Source organism: Argentina silus (assembly GCF_951799395.1).
Source record: "Argentina silus genome assembly, chromosome: 18".
Classification (NCBI taxonomy): Eukaryota; Metazoa; Chordata; class Actinopteri; order Argentiniformes; family Argentinidae; genus Argentina; species Argentina silus.
This window is the reverse complement of record NC_139672.1, coordinates 13,751,814-13,770,815: the sequence shown is the minus strand read 5'-3', so window position 1 is coordinate 13,770,815 and position 19,002 is coordinate 13,751,814. Positions and strand designations below refer to the sequence as shown.

The window sequence follows — 19,002 nt, the reverse complement described above, 5'->3', positions numbered from 1 at the left end:
GATCAAATGTTAGGTAAAATGATAACCAAAAATGCATTAGTTTTTTTGAAAATGTTGTTATGCAAAGTGCGAGTATTTGTTCCCCACTGTTCACACATCAGGCTAGGCTACTTGTGTCGTTTTAATGTCGGGTGAATTGAGGAACATCTGTCAGCAATTGACAATCTACAATGTTATTTTGGGTGTTTCAGGGTGCTGTTCAGGTGAAACTAGAACTAGGTCATCGTGCCCAGGTCAGAAAGAAACCCACTGTGGAGGGCTTTACGCACGACTGGATGGTGTTTGTCAGAGGACCGGAGCACAGCAACATTCAGCACTTTGTTGAAAAAGTAGTTTTTTATCTGCACGAAAGCTTCCCAAGATCAAAACGAGGTAAGAACATACAGTTTTCCTTGTGTTGTGTTCACTTCACACATCCAGCCTACTAGTCTTCTAGCATACCATTCGGTCATGGCCTGATGATCTCTTGGTGGTGATGCTGACGTCTCGCCCAATACCTTTTGTTTCGCTAATGCTTGGACACATGTTATGTTAAATAGGCTTCGTTGCAAAGAAACATGTTTAGATTTCTATGTCACAAGTTAGAACTTGTTTATTCTACTGCTAAACGCGTATATACATATGATTTGGATAAACGCGCATTAGTTCATGTCAACCATGCTGAAACATTTTATAACTCATTTATAAGCCATTTCAATTGCTCTTACTGACCTGCTTTGTTTTGGCTGTAACTTTGGAACGTCACAGAATACCGCTTTTATAAACACTATTACTTTAACACAGGTCTACTGGAATTAAAGCAAATAAGAAATCTCTATATCCTATTTTAAACGTTCTTGATTTCCTATTTCGGTCATCAGTTGTAGTAAAGCTGTCTTAGCGACCAATATTGTGATTGTAAGTCTCCTATTCAAACTGCCTATTTGTCCTTTCGGGGGGGGGCGATCAATTCAAATATTTGTTGATTTGGATTTTACCTCCTTTTGCTGGCGGTCTGTTTGAATGTTCGTGACAAGTGTTGGGAAACGTGCCAAAGTCGGTGCCTCGGAGAGACCCTGTCATATTATAATTACACGCAACTCTCTGCCGGAGAACATTCATAGTTTATTGAGCACAACTAGGTAAGACCATACTGCTCTCCAGTCATTAACTAATTTCTCGAGTTTTGGCTGTTTGTTGCCGCATTGTTGCTTTTACTCTCACCAACTATTTAAAACATATATCTTTTTTTTTTCCTAAACTGTATATCCATGTATTTTGTAAATTCTCATTTCATGCGTTTCATTCATTCTAAGGCTCAATACTACATCCTCATATTGTTAAATGAAAGGGGTGTGGCTAATATTCCTTTTAAAAAAAAAAAAAAAAAAGGAAAAAAAAAGAAAGTCTATACACAGGCCACAACGTATTTAAAACTAACTGTTCTGGTTTGGCTGGTGTTACCTAATTGATTGTGTCCCTTTTATATAAATTGAACAACTTTTTGGGGTGAAAAATGTTCTATGGGACTGTTGGACTGTTCACCCTCCTTTCCCTTCTTTTTGCATTTCTCCCTCTTGTCTTGTTGAATATAAAGCATGTTTTATTATGGTTATTGCTTTATCTACATGGCATTCCCTAGTTAGATCAGTTGCAACAGTGGTCATGCACTTTGAATGTTTTCTCTTGTAGCAATCAGACAATTCAGTTATGCACCTCCATTTCTGAAATTGAAATCTGAAAAATGTCAAGAATTGTCTTAACTTTTTGACTGAATTAACGGAAAACATACAATATGAATGTAAATTATATCCCTTTAACATGACACAAGGCAGCCAGCAGTCACAATAAGGCTCTCTTGCTGCATATGCATGGTCCTTGTTCACTGGTGCAGGTACAGTCTGTTGTACATGGTTGACTGTACAACTCCCCCCACCAACCAAGGCTGCTTTTCAGTCGCCTCTTTGTGGTACAAAGAGTCAGAACAGCCTAAGAGAGCAGGGGATCCAGATTTGTTGAGAGGAGAGCTTTGTTTCTTTTACTGGGCAGAGCATGCAGGATTTGGTGTGCACATGTTATAACTAAATCTGTCAGCGGAAATATAAATAAGTACAAAGCCACAATATTACTTTGAAATGAAAATAGCTTTTCCGTAACTTGCTCTGGCAAGAAAAATAATATATTTTAATTTGTTCACATTCTTGGATTGCCTAGCTTCAGATATTTGAATACACAAATACTGCTGACACTTCATTTGAAGGGGACTGACATAATGACTTCATGTTGCAATCATGGCCTCTTCATGGTGCATTTATAAGTAGTGCATCAGTATTTCATGAAAACAACCACAAGTTGACTGAATGCTTTGTCATCCGTTGACATTACTGTGACACAACAAAAAGCATGACAGGATGAAAAAGCTCCTTCATTCTCAGCATCAATAAGGCATTGACGCAGCATAGGAGACCCTAAGACCCAATCCACTTGCTTAAATTAGCCTTCTTTACACTATTTGCCTTGAATGCATTCATGGATCGAGCGAAATAGGCTGTCAAGGTGCATTCTAAGAGGTGTTTGGTGATGGATGACTTTTATGTGAACACCCATGTTAATGTGTTGTCATCTCCTGTCATGCTTTTTCTTGTCAACATTCTTATAAATGCAGTATGAAGAGGTTATAAATGCGACAGTCATTATGTCAGTACTCTTGAAATAAAGTGTTGGACTAAGTCACTTCCGTTGTTTCATTGATGACACCGTTGTAATACTACATCTGTTGTTCTACAACAAACTTCCTGATCTACAGAGCACTCACTTGGGAGAGTATTTGAGCGGGTTATGGAAGTATTGGATCACTTCACATAAAACGACATGGTCTTATTTTGTGTCCTCATTGGTTTTTGGAAAAAAATCAGTCTTCTGTCTGTTAGCTGGAGGATATGGTCATGTGCGTCTTCCCTGTTCAACAAGCCCGGATCCGTAGTGGTATATAGTGAGGAGATGTGGTCAGGAGCTAGGCCTATACAAAGTGTTGCTTATAGTTGATGCTCTTCACATTCTTGAATGTACAAGTGAATTCTTGAGGCATATGAAACTGACCTCTTGGCCCTTGTGGGACACCCCTGACATAGGAGAGAGTTTGATGTAGTTGGCAAAAGTACATATTTATCGAAGAGTGCCTGATTTATGGCTGGCCCAGAAATTGATGTACTTCAAAGTTGACACTAGATCTGAAGATGTGGTCAAGTGAACAGCTGAGTTTGTGTCCTCCCCCACAGTATGTATTTTCCTTTAGCCTTGAAATGGCCCATAAATCAAACTCCCTTCCCTTATAATATATTGCAGTATATGGAAACTGCAGTGCTTGAAATGGGTTCTAAAGGCCTTTGATGACAAGAGGTGTACCAAATGAGGTTTTTCTCTTGCTTACACCCCCCCCCCCTCCCCCATCCATCCTCCTTGATAAATTTGTTTCAGGACCTGGAGAAAATGTCCCAAAACCCAGCAGGAGGATACTTAACCGCCAATAAATCTTCTCCCAAATCCCTGTGAAGTGAATGGGGCTTACAGTATGTGTGTTTTCACATGGTGACAAATTGCAAGCCTAAGTACTTCCTGAGCACTAATGCCTTTAAAGCCGCTGGAGGGTTTTTGTTTTAGATGTACATGTAGGTGTAATTTGACTTCATGACATTGGTCTTACTGATACAGTTTTTGGTAAAAGTGCTGCAGCTATTGACTAAGACACTCGACTAATGGCTCACTCAGTCTGCGTTAGTGTTGTGATGACAGTGGTTGATATTATGCTGCTCATCTTGCAGGATTCAGTCAAATTTTCTGGACCATTATTAATGGCGTAGCATGTTTATGCTGCACACTTTGTTTATATATTACTGCCTTGCACACTTCTCATTCTGAAAACTGGTGGTATCTACGTTTGAGGAACCGTTTATTTTTTTTATTTAAAAAATAATAAAAAAAATTAAGTCATTAGCGCTAGTCGTCTTTTTTTTCTTAGGCGGAAGAGGTCACGTGCAGCGCCCAAAAAGTTACACTTGTAATTCTTTCTCCGACCACGCTGGCAGTGGCACTGTTACATATTGTGAATTGACAAACAGCGGTAAATTTGGCAGTTTGATAAATAATGGAGCAGAAATGTTATCACGGTATTGAAAATCAGACCGTGGACATTGGGGTAAGACCATATTAAGCTCATGAGGCATCTACTGTATAAGCAACTCTTCAAGAATCACATATCGTCAGAATTATTGATTGTGGCTTTAGTCCGCATAAAGGAGCCCTCTACATGTTCTGTGCAGCCCTGTATAATGTATGGTGTACATCAGTGCCCTCTCCTCACTTGAAAGGGAAGCTTTTCATTCACCTTGCTTTGAAATATGTATTTTGGATGGTTGCGCTTTTCAATCATTCTTGTGTAGAAAAAGGAATATATTGTAACATGCTCTAATGATAAAATAAAGCAAGTATGTAAACTGTGGGATGAGTGGCGATTTCATTTTACTGTCATGATTCTGCTCCAATTTAGGTGCTTGTCTGGATTAAATCACCCAATTTTGAGTTTTATGGTCATGGCAAGACATAAAGAGCTGAAGAAAATGGTTGACAACTATGATTGACTGCCATGCTGTGTATCCTTGGAAACGTGATATTTAGTGCTGGGAGTAGGACTGTGGATGGAGAGAGGCGGGGGTGTGGGGGACCCCAAATCAAAGTAAATGGAGTAGAACATGGATGACCATTTCAACCTCTTGGCTTCACCTGCCTCTTGAAAATGTATCTCATTTTAGAGGGTGACTGACTTCATTGTGTTATTGTGATATTGAGATAGAGAGAGATATATATATAGAGAGAGAGATTTATTTTTAACATTTTGTTTTACTCTTAATTAGATTCTAGACTAACATTTTTTTTCAGTCATTTAAATGTCTTCTTGAGACATGTATTTTTTAAAAATAAATTGGTTAGTTTTACCTACAAAAATGTTTGAAATTCAAGTGATGCCTAGTACATCATTTTCATTCACCGGTCATTTCGCATTTCATCAGATTTTTCTCCATATGCCTATTTTGTGTGTAGTATGGCCTATATTTTTGTTGTCTCTGTGAATCATATGCGTTAAAGACGCTTTCACACTTCTTTGCAAGCCATAGGGGAACTGATGACGACAGACTCCCCTGACTACTGAGTCATAATCATTTTTCAAAACCTCTGACAGCTTTAAGGCATAAAGGTTATGTTTCATGACCAACAGGTCCATGGGAAGTTATATAGTGTAGATTTTGAGGGAGCTGAATAGATCATGTTTTTTTGCCTGTGTCGATCCGTTTCCTTGTGAAAATAGTTGATTAGCCAATTATCCATGTTGGTAAAGTACAGCAAAATAGGCTCTTTGAGGGTGTTGTTCAAAATCATCATGTTTTCTTGTGTTAGAACTAGAGCCTGACAGATATATTGGAGCACCGATATTATCGGCTAATCTTGGCCTTTTACAGAAATATCTGTATCGGCACATTCCTCCGATAATGCACCAATGTGTGTCAGACTGACCTTCAGAAATCATAGAAAACGTGTAATTCGTTTTTTTACAGAGCAAATTATAGACATACACTCACCGGCCACTTTATTAGGTACACCTTGCTAGTACTGGGTTGGACCCCCTTTTGCCTTCAGAACTGCTTTAATTCTTTGTGGCATAGATTCAACAAGGTGCTGGAAACATTCCTCAGAGATTTTGGTCCATATTGACATGATAGCATCACGCAATTGCTGCAGATTTGTCGGCTGCACATCCATGATGCGAATCTCCCATTCCACCACATCCCAAAGGTGCTCTATTGGATTGAGATCTGGTGACTGTGGAGGCCATTGGAGTACAGTGAACTCATTGTCGTGTTTGAGATGATGTGAGCTTTGTGACATGGGCGTTATCCTGCTGGAAGTAGCCATCAGAAGATGGGTACACTGTGGTCATAAAGGGATGGACATGGTCAGCAACAATACTCAGGTAGGCTGTGGCATTTAAACGATGCTCAATTGGTACTAAGGGGCCCAAAGTGTGCTAAGAAAATATCCCCCACACCATTACACCACCACCACCAACCTTTGAGTTACTGTTGCCTTTCTATAATCTCGAACCAGTCTGGCCATTCTCCTCTGACCTCTGGCATCAACAAGGCATTTTCACCCAGAGAACTGCCGCTCACTGGATATTTTCTCTTTTTTGGACCATTTTCTGTAAACCCTAGAGATGGTTGTGCGTGAAAATCCCAGTAGATCAGCAGTATCTGAAATACTCAGATCAGCCAGTATGGCACCAGCAACCATGCCACGTTCAAAGTCACTCAAATCACCTTTCTTCCCCATTCTGATGCTCAGTTTGAACTTCAGCAGATCGTCTTGACCATGTCTATATGCCTAAATGCATTGAGTTGCTGCCATGTGATTGGCTGATTTAGATATTTGCGTTAACAAGCAGTTGAACAGGTGTACCTAATGAAGTGGCCGGTGAGTGTATATGGATTGAATAAACCTGTTTATTGGCGGTTGCTTTTACCAGAGTGCCTTTATGAAGTGGCTGAATTGAGCAAAGTAACATTCTTTGGATTGTAGTCAATTAGCACAATGTAAAATTCTCATTTGGCATAGTACAAATAACATAAATAAATAAAATAAAATAACTGTGCACATGAAATGAATAAATGTTGCTCTATTTATCAGTGGATTTATCATTTCAGGCCATTATTGAGATTATTATTTTTGCCTAATCAGCATTGAAAGAATCTTTTTGCCATTGTTTACTTTGCTAAAAAAAAAGATATCGTTTCAGTGAATGTTGCCCCCCATGAATTGGTATCGGACCCAGACATCCAGTATTGGTCGGGCTCTAGTTAGCAGTCTGGTAGACGCACCTTTTGTTCATCCACATGTCTTCTCTTTTACTTTTTGTGGTCACTGTATATCGTTCAAGAAAAGGTTGTGCACACACAAAGCCAAAAAGAGACACAACTGTGGTGTGCAGCCATCAGAGTTTCTCCCACAGCTGCAGTGATTTTTAGTGAGTCCAGGGAACCTGCTCCTCAACACATTAAAATTAATGATGCAACAGTCAAGTCACAGCAGCGCTTCATTATCCCCCGCAGTTAGGGCTAGCATTCAGGTGTTGCAGTGGAGATGGCGCTGCGTAAGTGGCATTGCCGTCCTGCTCCAAACAAGTATGGGGCTGTTTTTAGCAGTTGGGTTCAATGGCACATGCTCGTTCAGCACCCCATTTGCTGCCATAATGACAATAATCTGGTTTTGAGATGGCATCTCTTAAGATGTGTGTAATGTTTCATGGAGGATATGTTACTTTTATCAGAGGGTGTTTCAGCATTACAGGGGGTGAAATGGCCGAGTTGGCAGAGAGTCCCCTCAATGGATCAAAAATACAAACACAGTTTATCAGTGCTGGGTGGAATATGAGTTTGGTACAGAAGGTCCCTTCTCAGGCTCATTATATATTCCTGCTATAGGGCCTCTATAGCAGGAACCAGATTAAATAAACCCCATCCGCAAACACACACACACCCCTGCCCCGTTCCCTTCAAGTAGTTGTTTAATGATTGGATCAGTATGTTGCCTTTGGGCCCCTCCGGAGCTTCTTTAACTGTACCATGAAGCCGTTTAACTTCCCTGTCCTCTTTGCGTTCCCTGGTCATTCGTTTGTGGCTTGTGTGCGCATACCATTTTAGTCGAGTCACTGGAGTAACCCAGTCGATATCCCCGGGCAAATTGTGTCTCAGAAGTTGCGTTGCATTCCTCTCCTCTTTTACTGTGGGTTTGCTAATGTGACCTCGCTAGCTCTTGTGATATTGATAGTGATCTGTGACACTGAACAGTTAGCAGAATCTAGGTTTAGATACAATACTGTTAATGTGTATGCTTCTGTCTGTGGTTACATTTGTAGTCTAGATGTTTGGAGAAATAGGATCTTAAACAGAAACCTTCATCACTTTGCATGGCCTTATCAGCATTTATAACATCATTGACAATTGCTACATTCAGTAGACTTATGTGATGTGTTTCTAACTTTGTAAAGGTAAATTGTGAAAAACGAAAATGAAAAAGTTTCAGTACCAGCTTCATGAAATACATTTGTAAATTCAATTTTTTTTAAATCTGAGTGGCAAGGTTTGATGGCGGTTTGATTGAAAACTTGTGATTTGAGTGACAGGCTTTTACCCCAGTGTGAAACTGCAGGAAATACATTGCTTTCAATTGTAGTTTGGCACTCGTGCCTGGGTCTCAAGTGTAATTGAGGCAGTTTGAGTCTTTGGCAATGAAGCCTGCTTGTAAAGAGGCTGTACTGTATACCTTTTTACCTTTTAGAATCTGAAAGTTCCATTGTTAAAGGCACTATCCGAAATTGCAAACTGGGTGGGCCACCAGGATAATTAATACGAAAAACATTGTTGTGCTTTAATAAGTAACCAGGGAGTTAAGTTACATAGAAGCCCTTAAAATTGTAGGTTTATGGCAAAATACAGGGGAAGTAGTTGCATGAGGTTATCTGTGCAATATGCATCTTTCTCTCTGCCCAGATCAGTCAGAGAGGAGGCATGAAAAACAACAAATGGTGCAAATCATCAACTGTGATAGAAATATACAATAGACACTCTCATTAAGGTAATAATGTATTCTTTATCAACGTATATACAACATTAAAAAGGGAAATTGTTAACTCACAAAACACAAGAAACACAAATCAGCCTTTGAAACTCCATTCATTTTAAATGAATTTTTTGTCTGAAAATAAAAAGAAAACAGCCAACACTTTCAGTAGCAAAAAACTGATTTTGAACAAATTAAATACAAGTAGGCCAATTTCATGTGCAGACACACAGACACCCAATCTGCTCCAAGTTTGCCTCAGAGATAGCTTCTGCAAAATGAAAACGTTCTTTATTTTCCTCAGAACGTCCTTTTAAGTATCCTAAGAATCTGTCTTGGGGACACGACACCATATGTGTCATTGCGCTATTTAATAATGAAGATAAATCCTTTGTTTTCCTGGTGTTTTTTCCTGCTTTTGGGTGTTTTTTGATTGAGCAGGACAACTTGTGTGTGGGGGGGGGGGGCATAATGATGAGGTGGTTGGTGGACTGGAGCCTTGTTTCTACTGTTTTCTGAAATCCACACTATCACAAAACACTAGTTGTTCCTTTCACTGGACAAAGCCTGACCTCCCCCCACCCCACTAGTTCCCTGTACCCTCCCCCCCCCCCCCCCCCACTGTATTGCAGAGATACGAGCAACCCCATGGCCCCTCCACCTCCTTGTCCTTCCCAGCCCCTGGCCAGAAATCAAAGAGCTGCAGGAATTTGCCAGTAATTGTTTTACGACTCAGCAGAAATCATACCTACTTGTATAGGTGGAGCACAAAGGGCCCGGGCCGTGAAACTGCAGGCTGCCTCCACTGCTGCTGCTGGCATGAAAGGAGTGGAAAGGGGGGAGGAGGTGCGGATAGAGGAGGGGAGAGTGGGCAGCAGCCGCCGAAAAACAGGAACTGAGCTGTAAATGCTCACTCTCCCCTGATTTTGTCAATGAAAGGAGGGAGGAGGAAGTAGTTTATTGACGCATGGTTTATAAGGGCTGTCTGTTGGCAGGTCTTTCACTCCCTCCTTCCCACTCACTGAATACATTTGTCTTTTTTTTTTTTTTTTCTTTCTTTAACAGCACCTCTAGAAACTAAAGCTGGAACATTTTAGTCCGTAATTGCACCAATGGCCTCATTTGAATAATGTGCCAATTGGCAAGGTGAATGGCTAGGTTTGGGCTCAGTATGAGCTTTTTCATGTGCTTGATTTTTGCTTGCACCAGTCATACACTCTGACTTGGCTATTTGTTATTCCAGGAAACTGTCTCAATGACGGACCCAAAAACTGGGGAAAATTCTTGAATGTACTAATCAATTTCGAAACTGAGGTAATAACAATTAAATGGCCATGAGAAAGGTAAATGGCCCATTGAGATTTTTTGCTATCATTTTGTTTTGTGCCGGGTATTCTGATCCCAATGATTTTATAATTGCTGTCACAAAAAGAAGATGGAAGCCCTGTCATGCAGTGCAACTTGGAGCTGGTTGTGGCCAGGAACAAACCTGTATCCAAAATACAAGGGTAAAATAACTAATACTTGGAAGGACAGCGACCGGCGTTGGATGTAAATCTTAGTTTTTAAATGTTATAATGCAGGTTTACAAATGGCGTGAACAACAACTTTGCACCTTGCTTCGTCAGGTTTGCTCTCCAGTGGTGAGGAATAGCAAGGATGTGGGACTTAAATTTGACTCTCAGCTCCATTGTCTCAACAAAAGGGAGTCCTACAGTGGCCATTGTCAGTTTGGAAAGCAGTAAGAAGCTTAACTCGAACCTTAACATTACTGGGAACTCAACTCCAGTCATATTGTCATAAATCCCACAAACCGCAGGCTCAATAATAATGTTGTTTAACAGTTTGTGGGTTTTTTGGCCAAGAAATAGTTTTTCTCCTGATTTTATATTTTTTGTTGTATACAGTAGGTGCCTTAGAAGTGAATCATGAGCGATTAGTCAAATGGGGCAAACGTGAAACTGCAAAGCTCCCAGTATAGTGATGCAGGTGGAAATCCAAACTTTTTCTGCAATGTTATATTCCATTTTGTTAGACTCAAACAATGGGGAGTCCCACAAAATGGAATATAACATTGCGGAAGAAGTTCATTTCGTTAAAAAACAACAACTGAATTTTACCCTAGAAGACATGAAAAATAGTCAAGATGTAAATAGTCAAGGTGAAAAATAGTCAACTTTTTGGGGGGATTTTTGAAAATACATAAGTGCACTCATGCAATAAAAAAACAACTGTTCTTTCAGTCTACACTTATATTTTACACTTGTTCACCTGTATTCTTTCATTTTAGAATAAATGTAAAAGTATAGTAGTCATACATTTTTTTGCAGACTAGATAATAAAACCGTGGTTACCGGGTACTTTTGCATTCTGTCAAAATCTCATACAGCTGCATAAAAATGAAAAAGATTAATCTATAATTCAGGCACAGAGAAGCTTGTCCTCCCTTAAGATGTTTAGTTTGTTCAGTGCACTGTAGGCCAATTCATCCTCCCCACCTTGCACCATAGGGAGTTGAACACAGATAGGGAGTATTCCTCAGGTTTGGAGGAGGTACAGGGTAATCCAAAAGGGGTTGTCCCCCAGAGAGCAAGCCTGCATGGAGGTAACAAGCGGGTGATGCAACAGGGGCTTTGTTTTATTCCACTCTGTCTGGGTGGGCGAGGCCGGGGGCCATGGCAACTGCCTGCTTGTCCTGATTGATGGCTTTGTTGTCTCTTCCTCTCTTACCTTGATGTCAAAGCATTTAACTGTTCTTGCTGCCTCTCAAGGTCACCTGCTGTAGCATTACCCCAAATCAATAAGCAATAATATAAATGCTATAAAATCTGTTTTATTTTTGCCTTATTTCCTTTTTTTTTTTTTATTTTTTTTTTTACTCCATCTGGCACCCAGACAGCAGTTAGTTTTCCTCAGTGCATGTCCACAAGCTGAATCTAGTGGCCTATTCAATTAACACAAGAAATCAAGGTAGTATTCTGTCATGTGCTTTTTGTGCTTTATGATGAATAATGTTTTGAAAAGCTGTTTTTACCTACATAAGACTAGCATCTACATTGCTAAAGTAAAAACTCCACACATAAAGCCAGCTCTGCTGTTGGTGCACAATGCACATATACACACAAATGGGGGACTTTTTTGTTGTTGCAAGATTATTGGGTTGTTGCAGGGTATAATAGCATCACAAATGTGTACTCTTCATAAAATATAATTTCTATGTAGTGAATGAAGTTGTTCTCTTATCATTTTAATGCAATTTTCCATATTGCCTAATGCCATTTTTATGTCTGAATTCCGGGGATTATAGGGCTCTACAGTAATTTACCTTACACTTGTGTTATTTGCTTAAGTAAAGGAAAGTGTGGAGCTGTCTTTTTTAATCTTAGAAGCTATGATAAAAAATGTTTTAAATAGTTTTTACCTAGATCGGTCATATGCGATGACCAAGATAAACAACTATCCACTCAGTACCTTGTCTCAGCCATCTCCCTAATTCGTTCTTCTGTTACCCAGGTTGCGTTTGCCTCTTACTTGTAGTGCACCTCAACATGACCTTGGTTTTCTTTTATATTTAAAGTTATTATATAGAACGTCCGACCTATGGGGGAGCTCTTGAGCTAGGAATGTTTCCTAAGTAGACAGAGATATCGTCAAGAAATGACCTGATTGAGCATACAGGGGGCAAACCTCTCCACACCCCTAAAATAATTTTTTTTTATTTTTTTTATTTTTTTTATTTTTTTTTTTACAAAGGACTGTGTGGTCTAATGAAGACATTGATTAACATTATATAATCAACCATGCAGTCAACATTTAAGCCAAACATGTTATGTAAAGTTCTGTATTGTATGTTTAATACCAGTTTGTTCTGGCTGACCCACTTACCCACTTCATTATTAGTTGCAACATTAATTGTATTTGGAATGGACTGTCATTTAAAACTATCAATGGGAATTTTTCATATAAATATTTATTTGGGCTCTGCAGTGTTAATTTTGGCTCTCTTTTTTAGATTTAGTCTTAGTCATTTTGACTAAAATATCTGTTGTGTTAAATTGACATTTAGGTTGGTGTTGTTCATACTGTGTAATCCAACTGAGGTATCTCTCTCTCTCTCTCTCTCTCTCTTTGAGTTTGTTTGTCTGTCTGCAAGCTGCTGCCATGACAACCTCTTGCTTCAGGGACAGTAAACCTCTTGAGTCTAAAAACCCCCCAAAACATCTCCCTTTCTGTGGTGTCTCCCATGTGGTAGGTTGTGGTGTCATACCTATGTGTTTTGAGTCTAACTAATCCATTTGGCTTGGTATGCTTCGATAAGCAATCTGGTTTCTCCACCCTCCCTGTGTAGGATGTTTCTCCACCCTCCCTGTGTAGGATGTTTGTTTGTCTGAGGACTGTGCTATTTCATCGTTTCCACTCAGCAGTGGATGACAGGAGCAAATTGACTAAATTGTCTACGAGAGTTAAAAATTGGCAGCAAACTGTTGTCGCAGACCTTTGATTAGCATGAGTGCTCAGGTCATGACTGATTCCCGGCTGCTGACTGCGTAACAAATAAATTAATAATATGCCATGAAAGTCCGTATGTCACAAATTGCAGTGTAAAAACAAAACTGGAGACACTTGGTAATTTTTGTAGAGAGGTGGCAGCAAAAGAGGAGTCCGAGCCGTGTGGGGGTGTGTCAAAAACAATGATGGACCGTATTGTACCTTTAAGTACCAAGGACGTTATGGAGTGAGCACAGTGACAGAAGATATGACATTTTTTAATTAGTTTTATTTGGTGGTAGAATAATAGGAACAGGGATGGATGGTGAATACAGAATCATGTTTATAAAGTTAAATACTGAGTCCAGTTTAGCTTCGACCCAGACTAACCTGAGCTCCTCTGTCTTTCTAATCTCACCTTTGTTTGGAAAGCAGAAGGTCTCTACAGAGACAGTGGCATAAGCTAGCATAAGCTAGTGGCATAAGCTTGATGGTAAAAGTTGCTGTGACTGCTTTGTCACCATTCTCAGACAGCCGTTTGATCCTGTGACCTTGTCATGAGGCTTCGACCCTGTTAATCGCTGCTTGCATCCTCATCAGGTTAACATGCCAGGTTGGAGCAGATTGGAAGGATCAGAGAGTGCACATTTTGAGGGCATACTGTACGTTAGAGGGGGAGGAGGTGATTCAGACAGTTTGATAGATCATAGGCATAATTGGTGGTGGGGATGGGGGACACGTTCCCCCCAATATTCAAAAACGTCCCCCCTAATAATTGCATACATACAAAAAATCTGGGGGAAACAAACGTACACGAACAGAAAACAAACAAACAAAAAAAATCTCAGGGCAGGGTCCCCAAAAGACAATAAATAACTGAGGAAAAGCTCACCTGTGGGGAAGAAAGATAGGAAGAGGGGGATCGGGAAAAGAGCAGGCAGTCATGAATACAGTGGCTTCGGAAAGTATTCAGACCCCTTCACTTTTTCCACATTTTGTTGTGTTATAGACTCAATTTAAAATTGATAAATTTCCATCAATCCCCACACACACACACCCATAATGACAAAGCCAAAACACGTTTTTAGAAATTTCAGCAAATATATTAAAATTGAAATACAGAAATACCTAATTTACATAATTATTCAGACCCTTTGCTATGACACTCTTCAAATTAGCTGAAATGCAAAAATATTGTCAACAAGTCATGCAATAAGTTGAATTGAGTCCATCTTAATGCAAGGATAATATTGAATGTGCTTTTTGCAATTAATATCTTTGTTTTTATAGGGTCTCTGATTTGCATAGGAATCTCTCTTGTTTCAAGTTAATTACCCTTGGTTTCTACAAAACAACATTGTCTTTTAGCTTTGAGATAATAGATAAAGACAAACATGTCAACACTAGCTAGAAAGCGATTTCGCTAGCTACTCTTCAAGCCATGACCAGACGTAGCTATAGCAACGTGACATCTTTATCAGTGTTGTTGTAGCAAATGTTGAGTCAAATGTATCAATTAGCTGATGTTTAATAAAAATAGTTTTGAACTTGGCTAGCAACATGAGTTTCTAGGGGAAACTAACTTATGGGTTGCTCTCGCATGGCGGTGATCTGCACATCAGATTTGCCAGGACAAGGGATTCAAGCTGCAAAGTTGTGAACAGAACTCATGGGGAAATACAGTGCCCTGTGTAATTATTGGGACAGTGATGCATTTGTTGTTCTTTTGGCTCTATACTCCATAAGTTTGCATTTGAAATAAAACAATTACTATGTATTACTAAAGTATAGATTTTTAGCTTTTATTTTAGGGTATTTTCGAAATGACAACACTTTTTATACATAGTCCCTCTATTTCATGGCAACCAAAGGTATTTGGACGATTGGCTTGACAGGTGTTTCTACTTAATAGGTGTGTTCAGTCACATAATTTGTGCAGGCATAAGAGAGCTCTCAATGTCTAGTCTTGATTCTAGGCTTTGCGTTTGCCTTTTGGAGTCTGCTATTGGCGTGAGAGTCAGTGTACAGAAACATCTTGTCCCTTTCTAAATTGTTGGAGAGACACATTTTTAGAGACACGCATTAGCATTATGATTGTTAGCAAAAGAGAGTCAGCGCAGTACATAATTAACTCTAAAAACCAGTAAATGACTAAATTTACTTGCAAGCTTAGTAAACCTTGGTCCAAATCAAAACATATTAACAGTTCGTTAGCTACAACTCAGATTTACGTTGGCTAGCAATCATAAAATAAAAAGATACAAAATTACTGTCTACAGTTATGTTTACATTCTGCAGTTTGTGGCATACTGATTTTCATAGCCCATATAACCACTAATGGAAAGAACACTGAAATCATGTGAAGAAGCTAGAGTCATCTGTGATTGGTTGTATGTAAAACATTTTTATCTAAAAACAATGATATCAAACTGTCCACAAATGGACAGTATAAAACATAATAAAAAATTATGCGTTCAGAACAAAACTAAAAATGCAATTAAATTTCACTTTGTCATTTAGTTACTTTGGATATAATCAAAGTGTCAAAATGCTGATTTTGATTGTACAGGTCCTTTTTAATATGATTACCGTTCCAGCCCTGCTTCATACTTTCATAGAATATTATTTGAAAGGAATCCTGAGCAAGGGTGGCATTTGATTTATAAAATGGTGAACTGCGTTCAAGAGTACATCTGATACTCTGGTCTAACATTAGCGAAGGTGTCATTCATGGTAAGAAATGTTGACGGTATGATAGCCAAGGTTACCATGAATATTCAGTTGGAACGTCATCATGGTTTTATGAGGAATACATGTCGGCCATATAGCAACCACATGAATAAGGTTGAGTGAAAATGCTTACATTAGTATTTTCCTGTAATCAGTCTGGGACTGAGGCCTGCTCATGGGCTTCTCAAGCAGTCGACAGTGGAGAAGAAAGCAGAAGCTGTAGTTAGGGGGAGCACTGGGCTGTTGTAATAAAGAAGTCCGTCCCTGGGACCAATTATCGGCAAACCAATTTCATTTCCCAAATGGTTTGTTATTTCAGGTAGGCTGCAGCTTTGCCAAAAATTGTTTGCAATGCTCTGTGGTCATCGCCTTCCACTATTCATAACTTAATAGCACCTCTGTTTGCCCTTGTTTAACAAGGGAATATCCTGGATGACACCTTTTTGTGGTGCTGGCTGTTTTTTTGAGAGTTGTGTCTGAGTGCCTCCTTTGTCTGAGTTCCTCTCTAACTTGATTTGCCCAAAAAGGAGCAAATTACCTTTCTTGGAGCCCCTGGCTCCTGTGTGGAGCACTGTGACCCCAGTGGCATGAGGTGTGTGTGTGAGGGGGTGGATGTACAGCTGAATAGAGGCTTTACCCCTACCGAGCACCTAATCACTTCCCTCCTAGGCTTAGCAGCTCACAACCACTAAATCGCCTTGCTGCCGTACCGCAGAAATTTGTTCAAGGGAGTACAGTGTGAGCTCATCATTACCAAATTTTGGTTTGAGACTATTTGTATTCTTTTGGCAAAACAAATGTTGTACCTACAGTTGGTCCCACATGTGGTAAAGCTTTTGTTAACACTTATTTCAGATTTCTGGTTTTATTGGAATAAATGCAGAAACGTCAACAGACATGATCCCATCCTGGTTTGTTGTCGCGTTCTCATAGCATGTCATAAAGTGACACGTGGAAAAAATTAAGGCCGAAAAGAAAATGACATACAGCTGCAACATAGCTTCCCCACCGACGTATTGATTTCTCCTGGCAGGTACAGCCACTGGGCCTCATTTGTCAATCGTGCGTAGGCATGGATTTGCTCTTAAGTCGTGCGTAATAACAAATTCAGGAACTTTTCAGCATTCATCAGTGTGCTTGCAAAGCTGTTCTTCAGGTTTATTCAATAAGGAGTCTAAGCCTGTACAGCATAGAACCCTATTGTTATTGTTAGGGTTTTTATTCTTATTATTGTTAAGATGCCGTCGCTCAATTTCCCATGAGATGCTTCATGCTAGAGACTTGAAATGTGGCGACCACTACCCCCAATGACCTAAGGGGGGAGCTATAACAAGTGTTTGAAAGGCCATATCACCCAAACCTCGAGTCACCACATTTGGTTAATAGGGTCCCTCTTATCATGATGAACAAAAAGGCCTCTAGGACCATTTACATTTCTTTTTTAAACACTAAGGCTATACAGTTTGGTGCTCTATCTGCACAATGGACAATTCACACCGGGCCACTTAAAAACGGGCAACGGGCCGCAGTTTGGCCATGCCTGCCCTAAAGCCACATGCCAATCAACCAAAAGGGAGCGCCATAAGTGCCAATCACACAAAAGTGGATAAATCAAAGATGGTCTACCCTATTGCTATAAACCTGCTAGACATCTCCAGACATCTCTCTCCCTTGACCATTCTCAGACAGCCGTGACCTTACCATGAGGCTTAGACCCTGTTAATTGCTCCTTGCATTTTATTGTTCAAGCCATATTGTATTTGAAATAATGTAATGTGTAATAATAGTATTCCTACACTCAGGGCACTCGGGTCAGTTGCATGAATATGGTTATACATTTAGTTGGGAGTTAAATGACTGCAACCGTAAACATTCTCCGTTCCTCAAAGGGATGCATCTACCAGTGTCCTCTTATACTTCTGAAGAGACAAATGAACTTTCTTCTGGATCAGATGTAGGTCATTTAGCATAATATAAAATAACAGCAGACTTGTGCTATTCCTCATCTGGGATGAACCTCCCAGTGTCCCCCTGCACCTTATGACGGTGCAGACGTATGACTTGGTTTGGATCACACAGAGGTCATTCTAGCATTATATGACCTAACTATTAATTATTACCCATGTAGCACAGCCCCATGCAATCTGCCCTTTTCACTGCATCACAGGGCAGGGAGTTTTACCCTTTAGACCTGGCACTCTACCCTAGAACCGGTTCTACTCTAAACTCATCAGCACCCAAACAGTGTACACTAAGGCAAGATACTACCCAACAGTATCTTGGTACATGGGGAATATTCTACCTGATGAATTATGTGATTTACAGTGAAATGATCACTGTATCCTGTACATGTTTCAGGTTTGACCAAGGGACATCATGAAACCACCTCATGGTTCTGTGCTTAGACTCCAGTTCACAGAGCATGTCCACATCTCATCATGAGTGATTGTCGTGATCTGAATGGTCATTCTACAGTTACACTACGCCATCAATACCCGGCCACCTACCTGCTTATGTGAGCAGGCTGCACTTCAACACAGAACTTCTGTCTCATGCATTTCATGCTGCCTGTATTTCAGGCTGTTAATTGCTGTATGCCATCGCAGGCACTTCCAGATTATACACTGACGGTACTCAAAAACTAGAGTTTTTGGGCTTCGAAAACCTCAGAGGTTGAGGCCGCTGAGGCGGCAACACTAATGCGGAATAAGTGAGTATGCATCTTTCAGGAGACAGCCCACAATGTTGACACAGGAACCGACACAGGAGACGTGCTGCGAACCAGCATCTGGTCATAGGTTTGCCCTCCTCAGCGACGTACAGTGGTTCGGTAGGCATCACCCTTGCTGGACATTGCAATAGCAGAACACGGAAGAGGGAAGAATGCAGTATTCATTTGAGAGATGACAATGGGAATTCCTCTGTTACCTCTCAGACTCGAGTGAGCGATCATAGGAGAAGGATCGAAGAAACCACTAGTAGTGTATGCACCACACTTTAAAACCCCTAGAAACCGTGAAAAAAATCATTCCAGTAAAACATCTCTATAGCGACTGAGGACCCAGCTTTTGCAATGGCTTGCCTTATCATGGACATGTTTCTGTTATGTCCCAGGCTGCCAAATAGGAATTGAAT

The 19,002-nt window shown here is 40.1% G+C and overlaps 1 protein-coding gene across 1 annotated transcript in view; it reads left to right on the top strand.

Moving 5' to 3' along the window:
* Nucleotides 1-260: 260 nt before the first annotated feature.
* The window catches only part of mllt3 (MLLT3 super elongation complex subunit), a gene marked incomplete at its 3' end in the record, with an annotated part of 54,456 nt that continues 35,714 nt past the window's right edge, over nucleotides 261-19,002 (top strand). Inside the window, exon 1 of the mRNA XM_083689802.1 lies at nucleotides 261-372. Within this exon, the coding sequence (XP_083545928.1) occupies nucleotides 276-372 (97 nt within the window). The 5' untranslated portion in view covers nucleotides 261-275. The remainder of the gene's footprint in view (nucleotides 373-19,002) is intronic.